The 23,557-nt window shown below is 42.6% G+C and overlaps 1 protein-coding gene across 1 annotated transcript in view; it reads left to right on the top strand.

The window, feature by feature from the left end:
* Window positions 1-8,006: 8,006 nt before the first annotated feature.
* sgk1 (serum/glucocorticoid regulated kinase 1) overlaps window positions 8,007-23,557 on the top strand; it is a 35,895-nt gene continuing 20,344 nt past the window's right edge. Inside the window, exons 1-3 of the mRNA XM_076756867.1 lie at window positions 8,007-8,477; window positions 8,993-9,206; window positions 13,576-13,815. Coding sequence (XP_076612982.1) covers window positions 9,045-9,206; window positions 13,576-13,815 — 402 coding nt within the window. The 5' untranslated portion in view covers window positions 8,007-8,477; window positions 8,993-9,044. The remainder of the gene's footprint in view (window positions 8,478-8,992; window positions 9,207-13,575; window positions 13,816-23,557) is intronic.

Consider the following 23,557-nt stretch of genomic DNA (forward strand, 5'->3'; position numbering starts at 1 on the left):
CAAAGATGAAAAGATATGATAAAATGCCCTTCATTCTATGTCCTTAGAGACACATGACTCAGGTTCTTGTCAGTGTGTGTGTGTGGGTGTGTGTGTGTGAGCAGGTAATATGTCTCAGAGTAGCCCGGCTTATTCCTGTCAATCACCCATCGAAGACCGTATTACTGAAAAGGTCACGAGGCTTCTGCTAAACAGACAGACAGAGAAAGAGAGCTGAATATTTTAATAATTATTGGGTTAAAAGGGAAAAGGAGGTCTGCACAAAAGTCTGGCACAGAAAGCTACAATTCAAAATAATCCACCTGATTTCATCATCGTTTCTGAGCAATAACTGTTCCGCCTTCCCCCGATCACGTCACAACATATGATCACATTGTGCAACATACATAACATGCTTGACAAGTTTTTTGATCTACATTCTTGGTTTGTCCGTGTCTGAGTAGAACAGAATGTCTCTGGGTTTCCTACCCAACCCTGTTCAGACAGGAGTGAATCACTTTCTCAGGTATGTAGCACCTGTTAGCGCCACCGAAGGCAGGGCTGCTGTCTTACTTCCTCCTGTTTCTAAGCAATGTAGTCATGAGATTCAGCTGTCTGTCACAGCAGACAGGTCACAAGGTAGGGTGAAATAACACAGTACTTCATGTACTACATGTAGTTTGTGTGAACGACTCTAAAAACAGTAAAATATTCAAAGTGTTTTACGTTCATGAGACTTGACACATCACATGGTTGAATTTTCCTCCTGACCACCATGCAATCTTATTCATTCTATTTTTTTCTCATGCTTAGGAGGTCAGGAATTGAATCACAATCTGGATTACATCTTGATGCAAAATTATCCATGTACTTGCCTTCAGCTGTCATGAGATTTACATCATGCAAAATTCTGATTACATGCAATGTCTGAAACCAGCAAATGTGCACCAAATAAACACCACAGGCCACGCTAACATTCACTCTACTGCAATGTCTTATTGTATATTGCATGTTGGCCCCGACCTGTCACATGAGTTCTCACAGCTCCTGTTCGTCCTCTCCCTTCAGCCTTCAGGTGATTGGCTGATAGATCAGTTTGTTGAAATTTGCAGCCAAGTGCTCCACATTCCTCTGCCGCCTTTCAAAAAACGAAACAACAAACATCACATGATGCTAATACTGTAATATTCTTCACTGCTCCTTTCACAGGTATGTGCTGAGGTTCATGTCTGGAACAAACACTCTCAGACACACTCAAACTCTCAAACACACCCATCATGAGTTAGCTTTGAGTCCTCACTGCAACCTTGTCTTCTATGTAGAACTACAGAAGAGGAACACCTTAGAAAGTGTTCACCGGTGTTGATGTGATGCTTGCCTGCATTGTGAGCAGTGTGTAACACTCTTTATGTATGCATCCATATCAATGAAAATAACAAACCTTGATTAAGTCTCTATATATAATAATATTCATTGTCTATGCTCACACATACCATCCGCACATCACACCACCTGTCACATGCCACATCACACATTCGTCAGGTGGTGAACAAGTGACTCAACCACGACACCTCTGCAACCAATCCGAGACGTCTCCCCGCACCTCACTGCCTCGTGTTTTCACATTTTGGTTGATCCCACTTGTCCAGTTCTGTTTGCCTGTGATGAGATTGGGAAAGCTCTAAATCACGCAAGGAAATAAAAAAAAAAAAACTGCTGTTTCCAAGATAAAGAATGACCTTTCAAGCTCAGCATTAAGCGTTTCAAAAGAAATGCAAAATACTAATTGCAAGAAATAAATATCATCAAAATGAATTATTTTCGTGCTTCTCAACATAGGTTTGAATTAGAAAAAAAACTCATCTTTATATCATGAAATCACATTTTGCAGAACTTCCTTAATCAACATACTCAGTAAGTTTAAATCGCAGTCATTCAGTCAGAACCTCCACTCATCGCTGAGGTGTGAGAGAGCGGCTGACTTTGACATTTTCTCACACCGTGCTATCAAAGTCAAATAATACCTGGACATGCGCGTCCCAGTTGCCCTTGCTGGCTGTCGTAGACACCTTGAACCCTGTTCTACTGAAATCAGTGAAAAGAGGACAATGTCTTCAAACACCAAGCTTCTGTGTCCCGCTGTGAGGTGACCATGTAAAGGTGATATGTTTAGAAGCAGGCAGTGCTCAACAGATGTTTGTTTTTATGTAACGCATTACGTAAACCGCTTCGGATTGCCATTGTGTTTGAAATGTGCTGCAGAAACAAACTTGCCCTGCCTTGTCTGAATAGCCTTGAACAGGGGGTGGACAAAATACCAGGAATTCTTGACATCAGGCCACAATAGCCAGCATGATTTTTGCCAGTGAAAGTGCTCAGCTCTAAGGTTATTTTTTAGTCCTTAATTAGTGGTGTAATTGTAGTGGATTGAATTATACTGTGATAAACTTCTGTTTTCTGGTCTGCCCCATAAATGTCTGCCATCAAGCGTTTTTGACTCAACAAACACAAAAATGGTCAAATGTCAATTTTTGCATTGTTGGGCTTGCTTTCATTCCTGGAATGAAACAATGGACTTGTTAAATAAATAGTTGTATAGCACCTGTTGTACAGGTATTGCAGCTCAAAGTGCTTTACAGCAAAGAAATCACATGCACCAAGTGAGTGCTTCACATAGGAAAGACATAGAATGGACATAATAGAATAAAAAAAATAAAAATAAAGACAATGCATAACATCAGATGGAAATTAAAACCACAGAAAACAATAAAACACAGGTAAAAATAGAGTACATAGAAAGCATATAATCAAGTAAAATATGACATTTTAAAAGTGCAGCAGTGCATAACCATGAGGCAAAGCACAAAACTTTGGCTTCCTCTTCTCTCTCAGCCTGGAGCCCATCATTCCTTCTGACCATGTAAATCTTTCTTAAGCTAAGCATTCTTCTAAAACACCATCGTTTTTCACACAAGCATCACAGAGAGAAATGATGACTGCATTTATTGGGGACTATTTTCAGCTGCGGATTAAGACACATTTTGTGTTTGTGTCTATTCAGCTTTTATGGCAGCAGGACAGTGTATGTGGGATCGACTCATGAAAAACTACAGCATGTGTTGATTGTAATGGAGGAACATGTCACTCAGTGCCACAGTGTGAGTCACTGATGTGTTTTTTAATAGTTCTTCTGTTCTCGCTCATTTCCCGACCGGCTTCAGCGTCGTATTTTATGCTTCGTTGATCTGATTGGTTGAGGTTAGCCCGTCATAGACAGTGATAGACAGATGGTTCATCCAATTGTGTGCCAAGTATTTTTTGAAAGAGTCTTTCCTTTTCTAAACAGTTTCCCAGTATGATTTCCCAGATGGCTCTGTGCAACAAACCATCTGTTGCGTCAGGTTACAGAATATCCGCCTCGTCCTTTAAAGTCAAAATTGATTTTTGAATCCGGTCAAGTCTGACGCCATTAAAGTTTTGACTCGAGTCCAAGTCACGTGACCCAACTCCACGGCTCCACAAAGTACAGAATGTTAAATATTTATTTTGAAGTGTCATGGCAAATGAAACATTATGTAGAATAAATCCTGAGTGAGGGAGTCTCAGTCGCTGCGTGTTGCAGTCGCTGCCCCTGTTTTAGCTGACTGAGCACAGTGATGAGAGTCGGCCAGTGAGCCACTGTAATTGGTTCTCTCCTCTCCCGTTCTCTCCCTCTGTCTCCTTAGCTCAGCACTGCAGTGTTGTCAGTCCCACTGGGAGTTGTTTCATGGCTGCACTCCCTCCCACGCACACACACACACACACACACACACACACACACACACACACACACACACTACTGTACCCAGGCACACCCAAGATACACACAACCTCACAGAAAGGCACCACGATCATGGGCACGTGAGGATGTGTGTGTGTGTGTGCCCCACTAGATTGCCATAGCCCGACCCCCCTTTTGCAGACACCATCACTACTAACTCCCACGCATCACACACACACACACACACACACACACATTGGCACCAACAGTAGGCAAGTGACTATGTGTCTGCTGCTCATTAGGCGATGATAGATTCAGTAAGCTTGACTTTAGGCCCTGGGAGAGCCTTGAGGTAAAGTACGCCTAATAAGAAAGTATCACTGAAACACACACACACACGTTAACAAACACGCTCACGCTCCCAAAACGGTGTTCATCACTCTATTCATTAGTCAAATGTGGGTGTCAAAGGAAGTTAATGTTATTTACTGCACCTGTCAAAAGTCAGCATTTACTTGCAGGTGGCAGGCCTTCACTCATTCTCATTCATCCTGATACTATCACACACACACACACACACACACACACACACACACACACACACACACCAACTTATACCTTGATCCTCAGTCATTCCAGCACATTTATTTCTAACGTTCACACCACATAAATCCTGTCTGTGTGCATAAATGCTAACAATCTCACACGCAAACACGTGCTTATACACTTATACAGTGACAGATATATGCATATTCTTAAGGACTCGTGCGCTTTGTGACAACACGTGCGCAAGGCAGGGTTACTATTTTCAGCGTGGGAGAGAACTTGAGACCGGCTGGCATATGAGAGAAGCACTTTTCCCTATAGATGCTCTTTGCTGCTGCCTGTGGAAGATGAGCAGGAATATGGTTAATTTATGAAAGGGGCTCGGAGTCAAGAGTAGAAGACAGCTATAGAAAGTGTTGAAAGTGTCTCAGAAAACGCTGTTGCACAGCACAGAGATGCACGCAGTCAGGTGCCCGCAGTGGAGGGAATTCGAGGCATCGTTCCCAGTGATGAGCTCACCTCCGGGTGTCAGTGGTCAGCCCTGTCCGTGCCCAGAAAAAGCTCACCCTTGGCAAGACGACAAACCGTGATCCTGCCTATCTGATCGGATGTGTAGAGCTGAGGAGGACAGCGGAAATCAATTGTGTTTGATGCAGTGGAGACAGGTCAGGGGGCAAAGACAAAAATAGAGAGTGACAGGAAGACAGGCTGGCAGGGCCTTTTCATCACCCTCTCATCTGCACTGTTGATCTGCTCTTGCAAAAGAAACTTGCTGTCAGTGTGAATACTGCTAAACTGACGGCAGAGGTGGAGATGGGACGTGGAGCGAGGATGAACAGGAGCATGATCGATTTCCACTGATGATCTTTTGCTGCCCTTTACACTGTGATTCATCTTTTGGCTGCTTAGAAAAATCCACACTGTTATTTTCCAGCGCTGTATTTTTAGGAGTTTCAAAGAGTTAAAATGAGCAACCAAAATAATGTGATAGAGAAATATATTCTCACTGCGTTCGTTTAGTTTGCGCTGTCTGTGCCGTCTCTCGGATGCACGTGTTTCATCAGAGAGTCTAGTTGAATAGAGCAGGGATGGTTTTTCTCTCTAAAAGGGCTGAAAAGGATTAGCAGAGATTTTTTTTTTTTACCAGGTCTTGTGCAGTATATGATCAAAACATGCCCAGTGGACCTAATTAGCAGTCTGAGATAGCAAGTGTATGTTACCTCTGACCATCACATGGGCTTAAAACAGCCTCGCTTGGCTTTCCATTAAAAGTTCTCAGTCTGAAATGTGCTCTCTGATTATTCTGGGTAAACAACAAGCCTGGAAATGCATGTAAATACCAGCCGCTGTGTAAGATGTGCTCCTCACAAATGGAAGCCTTTTTTTTTTGAGGAGGAGGAGGCTTTGGTTTTATTATATATGATACTTCACTGCATCCAGCTCACTTCGAGGAAAATCCATGATTTATGGACTTTGCTATAATTTTGGCAATTCTCTGAACCATTTAAGAAACCTTGTTATTAATTATTTATTAGCTGCATTTGAATCCACAAGAGCAGCAGGGACTCTTTGGGTCTTTTGGGAGATCACATAATAATTTATGTGCCATAGAGCTGTTCTGTATATTTGAGTGAAAAAATGTTGCTGTTATGCTGTTATGTAAGGGTGTTGCTGCTGTCAGAGTCCATAATAGCACCCTGGAGTCCTTACAGCTCTGTGAGGAGATATTTCGGCAAAGTAGTTTTGTTGTCTTCCTCAATCTTATGACTAGATTCAATGAAGTAAACCACTGGAGCCTAAATTCTAAAAGCCAAAACAGCCTTTATGTACCTTGATTCTATTGACTAAATGCAGAGAGGCAAGTATTAAAAATGCACTTAATGGCTCAAACAATCCTTTATGCAATTAGAAGCATTTGAGGGTTAAAAACAACTCCAAGGACTACAGATGTTGTCTTGGGAAACATCCTCAATAAAACCAATTGCAGTATGTAAAGTCTGAAAGAGGATTTTATAGGCAAATTTAATTGTAAGGAGATGCCAGTAAAATCAAAAAAACAAAGCGGTTTTCTGGAGAAGAAATCTGTCATTTGCTTCCTTTGGTAAATTGCAGGCCGCCCTCAGTTTTCATGCAGCTGGGTGCATAGCCCAGTTCACCAATCATTCTTCTGTGTCATTACCGCTGAGTCGCTGTTGATGGGGCCTCTGACTGATCCTGATTACAGTGAATACTGCACAGTCATTGTTTCCCCTCCAAGGAGAACTGCATCTGTCTCAATATGAAGCCGAGGCAAACTGACTCGCTCGCTGCGTAATAAGAGTTTAATTTCCGCTGAATGCTTCCCACATATGTCGCCGAGTGTTATTAAGAAGTACCCTTTAATTTCCACAGTGAGAGGAGGCGATGTTTGTTCCCATTAAATGATCTGGTTCTTAACCTTTCCTTTCTAATTGGATCTGCCTTGATCAATACAGTAACAGCTGATGTAATTGCATTACACTGTATGAAACACTCTACCAAACTCATTTAATATCTTTTATGAATTTCTGGCAAGTACAAAGCAGATGCTGTTCAGTTAAGTTAAGCACACTGATTCACACACAGGTACCATGGGCCTAAATATCCCTCCACAGAGGTATTCCTGTATGGTAAAATTTGCCTGTGTAAGGAAACATACCCAATCCTGTATGTCAATATGTTTATAATCTCTTGGATTAGGAACATGATAAAGCAAATAATGTCAAAAAATTCCATCAAAAAATGCTGAACTTAACCTATTTAGCAATAGCAGCAATTGACCAAGACCCTCCGTGTTTTCGCTCCAGCCGGTCATGATTAAAGCTGCTTTCACTAACTCCTGGCAAACAAGAACCGATCAGATACGACCAGCAGTTGAACAGCAGTGTGGATCCGGCCCCAATTATAATTCAAGTCACACTTAGCTGACATTAGCAGCTAGAAAGGCCTCAGGCCATTTGAGGCAAAGGTCAAGTTTAAACTAATTTCCTCATCATGGGTGAAATCGAATCAGTAAACATCAGATTTGAATTGATAGCCTACGAGAAGAAGAATATAATACAGGAAAAACCTGCTGAATGTGCATTTATTTCTGTAATATAATATCCAAGTGAATATGACAACTAAAGGGAAGTAAAAAATCAAGCTGTCCTTTCATTCGACTCAATATTTCAGATATTATAATTTATTGTTTTCAGGCTATATAGCCAGCGAAGAACTAGAAACATGATTTTATTTATGCAACCAGGCTTACTGCACACGTGACGCTCACGGCTTCATAAAAGGAAAGTGATTCAGCTTTATCGCTCATGGGTGTCACATCAGGAAATTAAACCAACCCTGTGTTACAGGTACAGAGGCAAGGGCATACACACAGATATGATGATGTGTGTGTGTGTGTGTGTGTGTGTGTGTGTGTGTGTGTATCAAATCCAGCTGGACCGAAGCTGTCAGGACAGATTGCACACTAAATTAAACCCTCACTGTGGTGGAGACGCATTCTGGGTGTCCTCTTCTTGTCCTCACTGGGACAATTTCAGAGTCCAGAAGAGGGATGAACTGTAAGGCGAGGTAGATTGAAGGAGGGATGCAACGAGAGAGAAGGAGGTGCCGCCATCGACTGCAGCGGAAGAATGAGCGAGCGGAGGGAAAGGGGGAGGGCAGAGTAGTGATGAGGGACAGTGAGGAAGCTGGAAAGAGAGAGAGAGAAGGGAGGAGAGAGAAGGGGAGGGGAGGCGGCATCGCTCACTGCAGAGCCTTTCATTGATAAAGTAGCGCTGGTGTGAGCCAGAGGACCGCAGCTGGACACATCACACACGCCTCATCATGCTTTCACACAAACACTTCCTGGCTGTTTGTTTACAGGCTGACCACGGCGGATTCACTCACACTGCTCTCCACACAACTGCATCACTGGGGACCCACACACACGCACACACACTAATCACACAGTGACATGCTCTTATTGAAACGGACATCATCGCAGGCTCCCCCTCCTCTTCTCTCCACCCTCCTGTGGGTGTTTGGGCATAGTTCAGTGACAGCAGGGAAGGGACACCTGTAACTGAGGAGCAAGAGTTGGTGCGTCTGATCTGGGACCAGTTTTCAGAGGAGTCTTCGGGTAAAATCAGGCTGTTAAAGCTGCAGCGGAACCAGCCAACGCACCAGCTTAAAGGTATGGAGGATGAAGAAACACACACACAAACACACACACACACACTTTGCAGGGATATGTAAACACACTTGCACATGTATGGCTAAACTTCACCCACACGTCAGGCAGTTCACTGAGATGCTTTCTAGGAGACGCCGAACTGTAAACAGAGCTGTTTTGTCCTCACAGCAACAGAAGCGGTACCTTCCTCCTCCTCTTCCTCCTTTCTCCATATGTTTGTGTGCATTTTCCTCCCTTACTTTCACCCTGTCTTTATCTCCACCCTGACACCCGGTTGTTCCAGTAATCTCATTGCAGCGTCCTGCCTCTCTCCCTCACATTTTGATCAATCTGTCTCCTCCACCTCCACCTCCTCTCTCACCCACTCTCTCTCTCCTCCTCGCATCCTCCTTTTGCCACCTCTCTCCCTCAACAGAGGCATCTCTCTCATTTGCTGTTCTGCTCTTGTCTCGGCAGAAGCCACAGCTTTCTCCTCATGCCTTAGAAAACTCTCCCTCTCTCTTTCACTCCGTCAGTCTGTCCGTCATCCTGGGATCTACGGAGGCAAGCGGAGTGCCGGTGTCGGCCATGAAGCTGGTGAACGGGGGAGGAGGAGGAGGAGGAGGAGGAGGAGGAGGAGGAGGAGGAGGTGGCGGGGGAGGTGGAGGAGGTGCAGGAGTGGGAGGAGGGGGAGAGAAGACTGCCTTTTCCTTTAAGAAGTGCTCAGCTTTCCAGTTTGTGAAGAGAAAGGTGAGTTTGGATGACAGACACACAAACATTTGGGGATGCACATGCACCTGCACGAGCAGAGTGAGAGGAGTATTGGCTGAGAGAGGAGGTGTCACAGCCGGAGTGTTCCTTCTCTCTCTTTCTGTGCGTGCATGTGTGTGTGTGTGTGTGTGTGTGTGCATGCGTGCCAGAGATGATGTCATTGTGAGAGCTAAGCCGCGCTAATCAGGCGCAACATTCGGCTCCCTGTGTATCTGTGTTTACTGTGTGTGCGTGTGTTTCTCTGTGCGTGTGTGTGTGTGCGCTCCAAAACACTGTTGCGTTACAGAACCCACAAGTGTCTGTTGTGTAGAAAACATGACATCATTGAGCTGGCGGGGTCTTATATTTTGGGATCTACTCAGCGAATCATGCATTGTGCTGCAGTGCTGTCACATGGCTCATTTGCTGTGTAACCTTAATAGTTTGCGTTATATTGCTTCCCTCGTTGGTGTGTTTGTGTAATGAGTGTGTGTTTGCTGACTTTTCCAAAAACAAAAGTCCAATTCAGTGATTTAATGGACTACAAAACTGCGCTTGGAGGACGTTTGGTGCAGCTTTATAATTAGGCTTATAAAGGTTTTATAAGTTGCAACTAATGGCTTTAGTAGCGGTCAATAAATTCTTTATTGTCTTTTTTAACCAGGATTTTCTCAGTGTTTACCACTGCAGACATTTTTGCCCCAAAATCCCACCCCTACCATATTTATGATGGATTTTAGTATAGCAGCAGAATTATACTATCATTTATTTGTCTCATGCTATTTGATTGAAGAGTTATGGCCAAATTATCAAGTCAAAGTAGATCGTGATTGGTTTATTAATGACTAGTCAACATGTGTGATTGCAGGCCTGATGGCTTATTGTAAAGTGACCCTTTTGAGTGACTTACCTGCTTTATATGAATACTATCAAGGCTGCAGTTGTTAATGTTAGTAATTGATTAATGTTGTTTTGCTTAATGTTAAATGAGACATCAGGATGAGAGAAATTGCTAGAGTGTTTGCTGGAGGATGATATGAACCAGGGATATTTCATGATCAGGATTGGTTGTCAGTAATCATCAGTCATTTTTTAAGTAAAAGTGCAAAAAAAAAAAGTCCATGGTTCTGACTTTTCAAATGGAAGTATTTGTTTTCTTATCTCTCCATGAGTGCAAATTAAACTGCTTTGATTTTTAAACTGTTTGATGACACCAACTAGTCATTTTTTACTAAATTCTGACATTTCATAGACAAAATGATCCATCTATTAATCAAAGGCACACTCATTGACAGTAAAGCAAAGGTTAGTTCCAATCATAAATAGATGCAAACAATCTGTAAGAAGCTAAAAATCCATTTAGATATTCATGGTAGTGAAGCGCTGGCAACCTTTGTGCTTCTATAAGTGAATTGCATGAAATCTGATAAATCAGAGTAGATAAGAAAGCAGCTGTGTTTCAAAAGAGATGAGATGCATCAGCTCCTAATGTAAATAATGCCACAGTGTTGGTAGCGTAAAATACGAATTACTGCAAAATTGGTTGACACCATGAGGGGTTTGCTGGACTGGTGGGCATCTGTCTAAACCTCCATTAGCGTTTGTTACACTCACTCAAAATATGCCAAGCTTGACAAACAGCTGAACTTCTGCTTCTTCAAATCTGAATAATTTGCAGCCGATTTACATGAGATCAAAAGAAAACACTGAGCAATGGGACTGCAGGGTATGACAGGAAGGAAATGACTAACATTACTTCCAGCCTGTGAAGGAGAGGTGGGTTGATGCATTCACTCAATAATCACTGTATTGCTTTGGGAATATGGCACAACATTATTTTCTCCATTACTCCCAAATGGTGTCGTATAATAAATCAGATAATGAAGTAAGGCTTTATTGCACAGGTTACTGTGTTCAAGTTAGAACATTTTCAGCTCGAGGGAGCCGATGTGTTCCAGGATAACGACAAATTGGCAACAATCAACAATCACTTATGCACTTATTAAATATTCCTTATGTTGCCGGGTAGAATTCAGACACTTTTCTAGTCCGGTTGTGTCATCGACGTGTGTTCTTGCTCGCAGTGGGGTTTTCCAAACGTGGCTTATTGTGTGTGTTGGTCTCAGATGGCGTACAGTATGGTGTGGATCACTGATGACTCGGCTGGTTTGCATGGACAGATTGTGTACGCCCACGCACAAACACACATGCACTCCCACAGGCACATTCTGCTACGACGAGTCCCCCGTGGAATTTTTTTAAACAAAACATAAATATTAATCAGTAATTAGCCCGAGGATCTATCTATCTATCTATCTATCTATCTATCTATCTATCTATCTATCTATCTATCTATCTGTGAATGCTTTAGTTATTCTTGTGTTTCTTCTGCATATTTTTGTATAAAACTGGCTTTCCTCCTACCACAGCAAGACAAAAAGAAGCTTCCAGATATGCATGAGCACACAGCCCCAAATCAGAAGTAATGCCTGCTGCTGCTGCTGCTGCTTCAGGATATATTTGTCTCTCTATTTTTGTCTAAATAAGCCTAATCAAATAATGGGGAGAGTCCAGACAGAGCTCTGTGTCACCCAAATGAGTAGGAGAAATGATAGAAGGAAATATAAAATCAATGACTGTGTGTGTGTGTGTTTCTGTAGGCTACGTTTCACATGATGTCTGATGAGGAGATACAGACACAGAGCAGCATTCCTCCAAACATTGATTAGACATGCCATTTGAGCAATCGGGGGGATTTTGAGATGTCGTTTTGGGATGCAACATGTCCCCCGAATTGCATCAAAATGCAGTCAGCAGCTTTTGAGATGCGGCGTGTTACACATGAGCAAACAAGCCCACCAAAAAACATGATGTAACGTGCAGCTCTTCACCGAGTTTTAAAGCGAGCTCCAGAAAGAAAAACACATCCCTGCTGATGTGAGTGCCGTGTTTTTGTGCCTGAGGTGAAAAAGTATTAAGACTCGGATGACACCTCTCGTCAGCTTCATCGTCAGTGTGACGCGTTGAACAAGAGGTATGGCAGCGCACCGTTTGATCCACGGGGTAATGCCATAACACTTCTCACTCCGCACTGAATGTGATGCCAAATAAAGGAATTAAATAAAATAACTCTAATTGGATGTAACGCCAATCACACGTACCCTCTCTTCATGATCTGTGTGAAGACACCTGTGTGGTGGTGTCCTTACTTCAGCTGTGTGTCATTGGACTTGTGTGTTTGTCCTACAGTGGCTGGTTTGTTTTTGCTTTGACCTGCTGGAGTGTTTTTCCATGTCTGTTTTCCTTTAGACTCGACATGCCTTAACACGCTGTCTGGCAACCCTTCGACTTAGGCGTTCAGTCTCAGTGTGTGTGTGTGTGTGTGTGTGTGTTGGCGTGTGTGTCGGTGTGTGTCACAGCTGTCTGGACTCTTAGGCTAGTGCCCCGCGGTGTGTGTTTGCTAAATGTTTGACCCACGCAGCAGGACGGCATTTCATAAGGCTTCTCATTAAAATGTTGCCTTTCTCTCTCCCCGTCTCATGTCCACTTTCATCACCCCTCCTCCAGCTTTCCCACACACACTCAGACCATCACTTTTGGGGACGTTACATAGACTTACACCCCTTTCTTGGAGACTGACCATAACCATAACCACTGCTTGCCTAACCTTAACAATTAACCTTAGCCCTAACCTTAACCTTGACCCAAGTCCTCACCTTAAAATGTAATGATTTACATTATGTGGACTTGTGTTTTGTCCCCATAAGGAAGGCATGTCCCCACAACGTGAGCATTACACATCCGCATACCCACACCCACACATTCACCAGGTGTTACGGTTAGTGATGTGGTGGGTTGTACTGGCCCTCTGCAGAGAGCTTCCTCCAAGTTCTTCCTGTTGTATTGTTGATATTAAAGCAAGTCGGGGCAAAAGATTTCAAGGAAACTTGGACAAGATTAGACACGACAGATTTTTGTTCGTCATTGGATTTGAGGGTGCCATCAGCTTTGTGTCATCAACATGCGACAGGTGCGCGCGCATGTATGTGTTCCCTCTATGATTCATGCGCTCAATGTGTGGCAGCGCAGAGAAGCAATCTGTGCCTCTTTGAAGTGCAACTGTGTGTGTGTGTGTGTGTGTGTGTGTGTGTCCCACTTCAACTGACATGTAATCAGGGATAACATGAGAAACTCCTCTTTCTCTGATCAAAGGAGCAGCTGGCAGGGTTGACAGCATGCGTGTGTTAGTGGAGCATCTGTGCGAGTGCTTACAAAAACATGTGAATGGAAAGAAAAGAAAGTAAACATGAGATGACACAAACCTTTTTCTTCAAACTGCTTTTGACACGAACGCTTCTTTCCCATCCAGGTACGAAGATGGATGAGGAACCCCAAGGTGAGCGTGGAGAAGGCCCAAGGGAAGGGCCTGCTTTATCCCTGTCCGAAGTGTCCGCTGGCCGAGGACCTGTGGTACACGCACTTCCCCTCGCCTTACGGCTGCTGTCACTACAGCGGCCTGCAGGGCGGCCAGTACTACCACCAGGAGCCGTGCTCGCCGTGCCCTGCCAGTGGACAAACCAGCGGCCATGACAAGAGCAAGAGCTGCAAGGTACAAGAAATATGAAGAGTGTGTGTGTTCATTTGTGTCCCCATTTGTTCATTAAGCCACACTCAACCCAATCAACTGCCTGCTCCTCTGAGTATAATTTATCACCTCCATCACACACAGCTGCCAGCAGTGATCAATATGCCCAGTTTACTGTGAGTAAAGGTTGTATTCAGCAAAGACATCGCTAGAACAAAGTTCAACTGGCCACGAAACAAGCAGTCAGACCAATGGTTCCTAACTTTTTTTGACTCTAAAACAAAGCAGTGTTGATTTGAAAATGCAAAAATATTCAATAATCCACAAGATTAGAGGAACGTCTGGAGAAATAAATCCAATTCTGTGTAACATACATGATCTTCCTGCTTTCTCATGATCCAACATATTTATCTTGTGAGACTGGGTCAGACATTGCAGCCTGTTAAACAAACCAGACAGATTATTTAAACCATTTTATTGTGAAGGTAAAATGAAAGTCACACCTGAATGTGTTACCAACCATCTATTTCTGCACACAAAACAAAACCTCTTGGACATCTTTTTGGCAATGGTACCACATTCCCAAATCCAAGACATTAACATGATGAGCGCAGCATTATAACCAACAGGCACAATGGCCAAAACCCATGTTGTAATAAAATGGAAATATCTTTTATATCTGCCTGACCAAACATTTGTTGTGGATTTCTCAAACTTTGCAAAGATGCCCAATACGTGAGGCTGAATTCTGGAGAAATATGTATAGAATGTAATACACAAGACATGTAGAATATTTCTATTTGATGTAATGGCACAGTCACACTAATTAAATGAATTGCACTCATATGAGGTTTATGAGGTTTTTGTACCTCTGGCATAGAAGTCCCTTCAACTTTCTATACTGTGGCTTCAGGCAGCAAGATGTCCAATATTTAGTGTGTGTGAAAATGTGGCATTGTTATCATGTGTGAAACAAACATTTTCTACATTGAAAGAACCTTAAGGGGAAATCTAAGTGGTAAATGAAGAATTAATGAGGACAATGTGCCTTTCTTCATAGTGCGTGCCAAACATACTGCCATCCTCTCACCACAAATCTCCCCCTTCGGCCTGCAGGTGCGAGTGCATGCACAGACACAACTCATTTTACAGACCTCCCTCTGTTTGCCCATTAGCGCTCACTGAAAAAAGTCAAAGAAGCAAATTAGTTACTAACAGGACCCTTTATTGTTCTGTTTATCTTTATTCTCCGTTTAAGCTCCGCCACAAGCGTTGTTATGTAACATAAACACTGAGGCGACTGAAGACTGAAGACTGGGCCGTTTTTTCCTTCTTTAAAGACCCACTTGTTGTTGTTGTTGCTCACCACAGGCGGGTCTTTCTCGAATTAGAGCAGGAAGCACACATTCAGCAGAGGGCTTGAACACTGTTAAAAATTAAACAAAAAAGGGAGAAACGAACACCAGCGAATGGAGCAGTGCCATCGACCGACGCCTTGCTCAAACACACACCAGTCCACTCACACTAATGCTCCTGCAGCTTGTCCTTGGTTATGCAACTGCAATCATAATAGCTACCCCACTCCTATCAATCATCATGCCCATCAATTGGTTCCCCTCTCGTGTGTGTGTGTGTGTGTGTGTGTGTGTGTTTCTCCAGTCCCATGGGCGACAGGAGAGAATGAGTCATCACTGTCCCAGCGAGACAAAGCCACACTGTACTGTGTGTGTGTGTGTGTTTGCATCGCAGTGTGTTCAAGTGTGTCAGAATATAAAACAGGACCGCGTTGTTGTCCATCACTCCATTCTCTTTCCTGCAGCCCCTTTAGTTTTTTCTCCTTTTTTTTCCATTTTGTTTCATTTGCCGTTCTGCCTCCCTCTATCTCTCCATCAATTCCACCTCTTGCCCTCACAACCAATAGATCTGTCACTAATGTCTCACTGGAGATAACCGGTGTGTGCGTGTGCTGAATTAATGTGTGTTGCGGTGAGGTGGGAACAGGCGGGGGTTAAAGTGGAGGGGGGCTCTGTGGTGAGTCATAGCCACTTTTCACTGCAGGGTGTGTGGTGCATGTGTGTGTGTGTGAAGTCAATGTGGAGTTAAAAGGACTGACCTACAGTGGCAGCTCATATCTCACCTGCGGTTTTGTGACTGTATAAATGATTGACCGCATTTAAACTGGAAACTTACAGTAGCAGTTGGGTGCGTATTCTAGACTGAAATGCACTCTTCCTTGTGTGGCATTGCCAAATATTCAGCACACAGACATCATGTTCTGTGACTCTTCCCCACATACCGCACTGTGTCATATCTCAGCATGCTCTGTCCAAACACCCAAAAAGTCAGGCCTCAAAGTTGGTTTGCCAAACACTGGCAGAGCGTGACGCCTGTTCAACAAATGCAGCAGTAACAGAAACATTTCCCTCTCATGCCAAACACGCTGCTGTGCTGCCCAGGGGGCCACGCACGGCCAGACTCAAATGCAAATGAGCCAAGCTTCTCTATGAAATTTGTCAGCCCATCACAGTGAAGTGCATCAGTCGCTGTCTAACAAGTGTCTCAGACTCGGACTTAAGAAAGCGTGCTACTGTCACCTATCAAAGGCGGCGGGGATGAGTAAGACACCAGACGTTGACAGACAGTGTCAGCTTACTCTTAAGTATGCGGGGACAGATGGGAAAGCTCTGGGGACATTTGTCACGGTGTGATACGACGCTCTTTATTCTTAACTTTCTGTGCTGTTGTAAGTCCTGATGGATATAATTTTGCCTGAAGTATCCGGTGTTGCTGAATACTGACTATAATACTGATCGCTGCAGTTTCTCTGCATTATGCTCATTGTAAGCAGAAGCTTTTGAAATTGTTAATCTGCACTTGGCCACAAAATGCAGTTGTTTGCTGCCAGAGGAGCTGCTTTCCGACCTGAAATGAAAGTTCTCACTGACCCCTTAGAGGCAAAACATAACCTCTGCAATATGTGAATGAATATAAAGACATTTACCAACAAATTCTCTCTGCAAAATGGCTTCCCCGACAGATCGTCCACCTCCACCTCATTAAAAGTCCACCACAGCAACCTTTTTTTTCTAATTGCAAAGCATCAGCACCATTTAAAATGCAGGTGGCCTTGACTCAGTGTTTTGCATAGCCTTCAACCTGCTGCTGCTTTAGAGCAGCCCATCACAGCCAATGCTAAATAAAGAACAACTTTATGGCTCTTACTGCATTATAAAATCTAAATTCATGACAAATGGATTTTCTCCATGGGGGTGGTAATTGCAGAGAATAAGGGAGGAAAGGAGGGGAGGTTTACTGTAAGCAGGAGAAAAGCCGGGCAATGGGGAAATGTGAATTAAAAATGAACAAAGGGCAAACAATAATGATTGGAGAGAAAACATGAGAGCAGTTGAGGTATTGGTGGAGCTGAGGGGAAAGACATAAACAGGGTAAACAGCGGTGATAGAGAGAGAGAGAGAGAGAGAGAGAGAGAGAGAGAGAGAGAGAGAGAGAGAGAGCTGAGAGGACAGTTTATTACATGACTGAGGATGAGGTCAGACAATCTGCCCCACTGCCTGAGCATGACCAGAAATCAAAGGCATATAAATCCTCCTGATAAGGACGTCCTGTACCGTTCCATGTGTACGCCAACAGATATTACACACACACACACACACACACACACACACACACACACACAGAGCTAATGCAAACACAGCCTTTCCACTAATCTCTTACATCAGTGCTCTACTGTTCTTGATGAAGACTTAATCAAAAATGAAAAGAACACGAACTTCTGCTGACTGCTCGTTGTCCTGGCATGCTATCTCTCCTGTCATATAATTTCAGTACTTTTGCAGAATCTTACATGAACTTCAGTGAGGCTTCAGATTACAGCTGACAGATTACAGTGTAGATAGTTTGTACATAAAAGGCACCGATGTGACAGGAAGCTGAAGCAGGTCAGCTTCATCTCATATGCCCAAAACTTACACTATAAGTCTGGGGTTACTCCATTTAGCAAAACTATATACATGTACATGCTATAATATATACTACATACATATAATACACACAATATACTGTATAACTATATTTAAGAAAACAGTAAATACTATAAATCAGGGTTTTGAAGGTTAACACTGTAGCTTGCCTTCACAACCTTGAGACCTCCATCAGAACCATGCCGATCAGACATTCTGAGCCTTTGTGATTAAAAAAAGTTAATTTCAAAAGTTTTGTAACTCCTATTATCTTTCTTTGTCTTCTCAGTCTGGGAGCTAATCACGGTATATGTTTTGGAACTACACTTTCCATATTCTGGGGACTTTGGGGGATGTAGACAGGAAGTGTAATGTTATCATGAGTCCAATTTTCCTCCTGTTTTTATTTAGGAAGATTGGCACCATTAAAAGTATGCTGAATTAACCATTAGTAGTTCCTGTTTGCAATGTACCCGTGGATGTACACACAACTATCAGTGGATTACTTTGATACTGAAGAGTAATAAAAAAATGTGACGACGATCTTGAAAGTGGTTTCTAATCTGAGATAATGACAACATCAGGATGTGTAAGTCACGCTGCGTATGTGACATGACTGTGTGTTTAAATTTGACTTATGACTCCGAGAAGGAGAATGAAGTGTGACGCAAATTGTGGCATTTGGGCAGTAAAGGGTTTTAAAGTGTCATATTTGCCGCAGCCACAAAAGTTATTTTCTAAAAATACTTACAGTGTAATATTTCCATCTCAAGTCCCTCTTAAACTCACACTTGTTGGGCTACTCCCTTATTTCTTACACTTCTTCACTTTTATTTGTCCTTGCATAGGGAGTATTTTGTTGATACCTAATACCATACTGTATATGCTGAATAATTAGGGTCAAGTTGCACGCTGCTCTCTCCTTTTTTATTTGTATGTGCCATATAAGCGTACAGACATTTTCTAAGTAGCTTGCTGGCATTACTCTCACTTCCTCAAGGCCTGTTCTGGGTAAAGATCAGGTGAAGGTGTTGTTAATCGGTCGGTGTGTTTGCTTTGGTTTAAACACCAACTGTCCCCAGAAAGGCCTGACCCAGTCTAGTCCCATTTGTGTTTACTGTCCAAAACTCATTCATGCAGGAGAAAAAGAGAGAGAGGGCAGGAGAGAGGAGGGAGGCAGGAAGTGAAGCAGAGAAGACTGGGGGGGGTGAAGAAATCCAAGGAGATGAGGGAAACCAAGCGTGTCCAAGAAGAACAGTGATTCTTATCTACTAACATACAGCCTGTGAGATGTCGTTGACTATTGATTAGATCTCTGCTGAAAGTGGTGCAAAGTAGAAGGCAAAAAACTGTGTATGAATTTCTACAAATTTGCTTGGATGCAGAAAAAGGCTTTACTTCCTCTTGGTACTGACGTAAGCTCACCTCGTTAATGTTTCGTTTGAGTCAGCTGGAACGAAAGTGTGATCACACCGTACCTTTGTCCTCATAGTCAAAAACGCCCACTTCTGACGATCAGCAGGTCAAAGCATGTTATCGTAAAGTTGACCAGATGAAACAGAGGAGACAACCTGTGAAATCCACCTCTGTGACAGAGCCCTGCAGGCTAGCTCTGTTCCACGAATGCTAATGCATCATATCTGAGTCACTGAATGAGACCGCGAGGAGGCAATGATGGTGGGCTGATTTCATTCAGTCAAGTGAGACTGTGAGTCGATGACAAGTACAAATACAATTCAGGCTTTCATCAGATAAGTCGGGGGATTTTAGAAGCAGAAATCCTGGCACCTTTGACCTACACATTAGCTGTCAACATTGTCTTTCATGGTGCATTGTGTTTCTCTGTAAGGCGAAAGACGTTTCTGCTGGACTGTGAACTTTGGATCTTGACGTAGTCTTATCTGTGAAAGGCCTCAGGATCTCAGGCTGGATCTCAGGCTCTTCACTTCTTAATGGAGCTAATGGTTAATGACTTGTGTGTCATATTCAAAGATTGCACCACTTTACTGGTGACCTTTTACTGGCACTCCACTGACTTTTAGAGACAAGAACACGAACGCTGGACTCCAGCCGTCTCCCACACAGCTGCTTAAATTCAAACTGTGACCACTGGATGGAAAATCTTGATTTGCTGCTTATGATTTATCTCTAGTATTTAGGTCAATATTACATACACATTATAGCGTAATGACATCTAGTACCACACCACAAGCTGTGGGTTACAAAATGACTATATGCTCAGCAAAAATGTATGATTTATTGCAGGGCTGTTGTATAACAAGATGCACCTCTTGAACTGGTGAACTTTGTTTCCCATGCCTGTCCTGACCAACATTTGATCCTCTCCTTGCTAAACAGGTTGTATAACCTTTCACAAACCTTATTTGAATTCCAGCTTTAGGGGCATTTGCCACAAATTGCATTAATGTCAAAGCATTTTTTTTTAGCTTGTGTATAACAAGGAATTAAGAGGACCAGCCCACAAGGTCCAATTATTTTTCATACAAAGAGTTACACAGAGAGTACTGGGAGCCAAATTCCCTTTCCAAGTTGTTGGCTTCTCGCGCATACTGTACCAATACCGCGGAGAAATTCCTCTCATTCCAAACTTCTGTTTGTGCTCTTTTGAATAGTTTGGCTAATTGACTAAAAACTTTCTCCTCGTTAAAGACCTGCATATTCACATTCTCTCCATATAAACGCCACAAGTCAGAAACCCCTGAGACTTTCAAATTCTTTGCTTAGTAATGCAACTGGTGAAGTGCCAGCTTAGTGTTGGTATAAAGCCAGCTTTTATCAGTTGGGCAAACTTCCAACTCCTACTTGTCCTCTGGGCAATGCCTGATTAGAGTCAGCTGGTTGGTCGTTGAGAACCTCGACTTTCACTTCATCCCTATGTTGATGTTCCTTCCTTTAAATCATGCCCTATATATCCCTTAGGTCTTTGATATTTCCCTGCCATCATCCACTGCCCTCCCTATTGTTATGACTCATATTTGTCCCTCTTCTGATTTAAACATATTTAAGCAGCATTTAAATGCAGGATCTCTCCCAGGGTCTGGAAAGCAGTTCTAAGCTTCCACTGTTTAGCATACACTTAGCAATGGAAAACTGCTAATCTTTTGCTATTCTTTTGTTCCAAAGCCAAGTTCTCTGGCAGTGGAAGCATGTGGTTGGAGTAATAAACTTGGATTTGCTTTTCTTGCATGATCTCTCTTTTCTTTGCTCACAGTAGATGTATGCTTGTGCATCCTAAAATGGCAAACTGTATTTGTTCCCATTGCTGCTGCAGCATTATACAACCTTTCTTTCTCTGCCAAAGCACAAAAAAGGAGATAACTAAGCATCGGGGAGGCACTTCATACCTTGGCTGCAGTGTCCTGGGTTTGTCGTGATGCAGGGGAATGTGTGAATTGGCTTTGTGGTGTTTCACCCAACCCTAGCTTTTAATGCTGAGGGGAGCTGAAAAAAGAAAAGTAAGGCAGGTTGCTTCTCATCCTGACGAATCGGTGTCTGGTTTCATACAGGCAGCAAAGGCATTTGACATATGCAGAGAGAGATATATATCTGCATGCCTGCATGTCATGTGGTGATATGTTACCAAGTTTTATTTTTGATGATACTCTCAGGGTTTCAATGCAAGCCTCAGACAATTATATTTTTCTTTTCCCAATTACAGTATAAAGTTAGATATATTAACTTGTGTAAAATATGATGTACGAATTTCACAAGATTAACAAAATTGCCAAAGAATTCAGTATCAGTTTCAACACTTCCTGTGGATTAAATCTGCATTTATCAGGGAGATCCAACACCATCTGTATTTCTCCCTCACGCTCCCCCCTTCCTCCCCCTTACTCTCTGTTGACCTTGGCCCACTAGAAAAAGGGAGCTTCCTCCCTTTCCGAGTCTCATTGTGAAGGAATTTGGGAATTATTGTTGTTCTAATCTACCCTGAGAACCCGGCTAATCCCTTCTTCCATCTTGATGTTCCAGAGCTAATGCCAAAACTGCTGAGCCACAGAGGCTCAGCAGCACCCTGACTATGCAGTCTAACTTTTTTTTCTTCCATTCACATACTCAGCTCTGTTGAAGCTGCTTTGCACACTGGGGTTTTTGGGGTTTACAGCTCACACTTGACAGCTAAGCTTAGGGTTGACCTGATCTGCTTCCACATGCACAATACGCTTACTCATGGCATTACTAGTTCACAACAAGCTTCTCGACATGTGCTTTGTTACTACATACTGCATTTGTGCTGTAAAAAGCTCAGACCTCTTGGGCTTTCTTTTATTCCATTTCCTCTGCAGGTCAGCCTAAAAAGTGCTAAATCCTTGATATCCATGAACAAAATCCAATGTAATGCAGCAACAAAAAAGGGAAATAATCTAACATTTATAGATGAAATGGAGACTGCTGTTCATGTCCTATGTAAAACTGAAAGTCAGTGACTTAAGTAATGTACTTAAGTTACGTAATGTATGTTACAAATGAAAGCTGATTTAATTTCTGTATAGAAAGTTAATCTTTCATTTGCCCACAAGGTTCCTTGTGTGCCATTAAATACAAATTTGCCATCAAGCCAGATGCCAAGGTATTTGTAACCCTTTCAATTTTTAAACCATTGACAGTAGAGATATGCAGATTACTGTTGTCTATATTTTTGGATCTTGAAAAAAAAAACATGAATTTCGTTTTATTGGCATTGAGTTTTAGCTTACGATAACTTTGAGAATGTTGCATTTAACAAAAAGAGAGTTTCAGTTGCTCAATGGCTAATTGGACAGAATCAGCAATACAGTACAAGATAGTATGATCAGTATATAGATGCATTTGATGACCATGCATGGGAGAGACAATTTAATTGATAAAAATAATGAACAGGACTGGGCCCAGAATAGATCCCTGTGGCACACACATTGTAACTGTCAGGAATCAGACTGCGCTCACCCACATCCTCAGACACTGACTTCTATCATATTAGTAGCTCCGAAACCAGCTTCGAGCATCCCTGTCAAAGCCAATAATGAATTTTTTTTTCTATAAGTACAGAAAAATCAACCGTATCAAATGCTTTCACTAAATCTGCAAATATAGAAGCACAATGTTTTCTGCTGTCTAAACCAATAATCAGGTGGTCACTGTTGCTGTAAGCATGTTGGCTTGCTGATGTTAGCATTCAGCTCAAAGCACCACTGTGTCTAAGTACAGCCTCACAGAGCCTCTAGCATGACTGTGGACTTCTTAATGTGTACGGTCATTCACAAATAACTGTGAAATTAATATTCTATCTTATTATGCAAGAGAAAGTTGGCAACCAGTAACTTCTGTCAGATTAGGCAGTCAAATCATTTTAAGCTCAAACGTCTAAACCAAGGTGAGCTGTGTCTGTGAATACATTTTGCAGAGCTTTAAAAGTAAGTCAACATTTCCACCTTTGGCAAATTTAGTCATACCGTGCTCATGCAATGTGAAATGCAATGACTATCTCAGTCAGACATGAGGTGAGGCTTAACGTCAAAACAAAGGAGAACGCAGCAAATCTCATAATAGGCCCTGCAGTAAGTAAATAGGCCGTGTGCCACATAGATATATTCTTCTCTTTCTGTTTGCAGAAATGAGAAAAAGAAAGATGAACATGTGGGAGGAGATACTTAGGAAGTCCAGGGAGAGGGCAGCTTTTTAATTTCCAAGAAAAGCGGCGGGGTCGAGGCACAACGGATGACCATGAATATGAATGTTTTGCCAGGAAGTCAAGGTTCAGAGACCTCAGTGCTCCTCAGGAT

Source organism: Chaetodon auriga, chromosome 18 (genome assembly GCF_051107435.1).
Source record: "Chaetodon auriga isolate fChaAug3 chromosome 18, fChaAug3.hap1, whole genome shotgun sequence".
Classification (NCBI taxonomy): Eukaryota; Metazoa; Chordata; class Actinopteri; order Chaetodontiformes; family Chaetodontidae; genus Chaetodon; species Chaetodon auriga.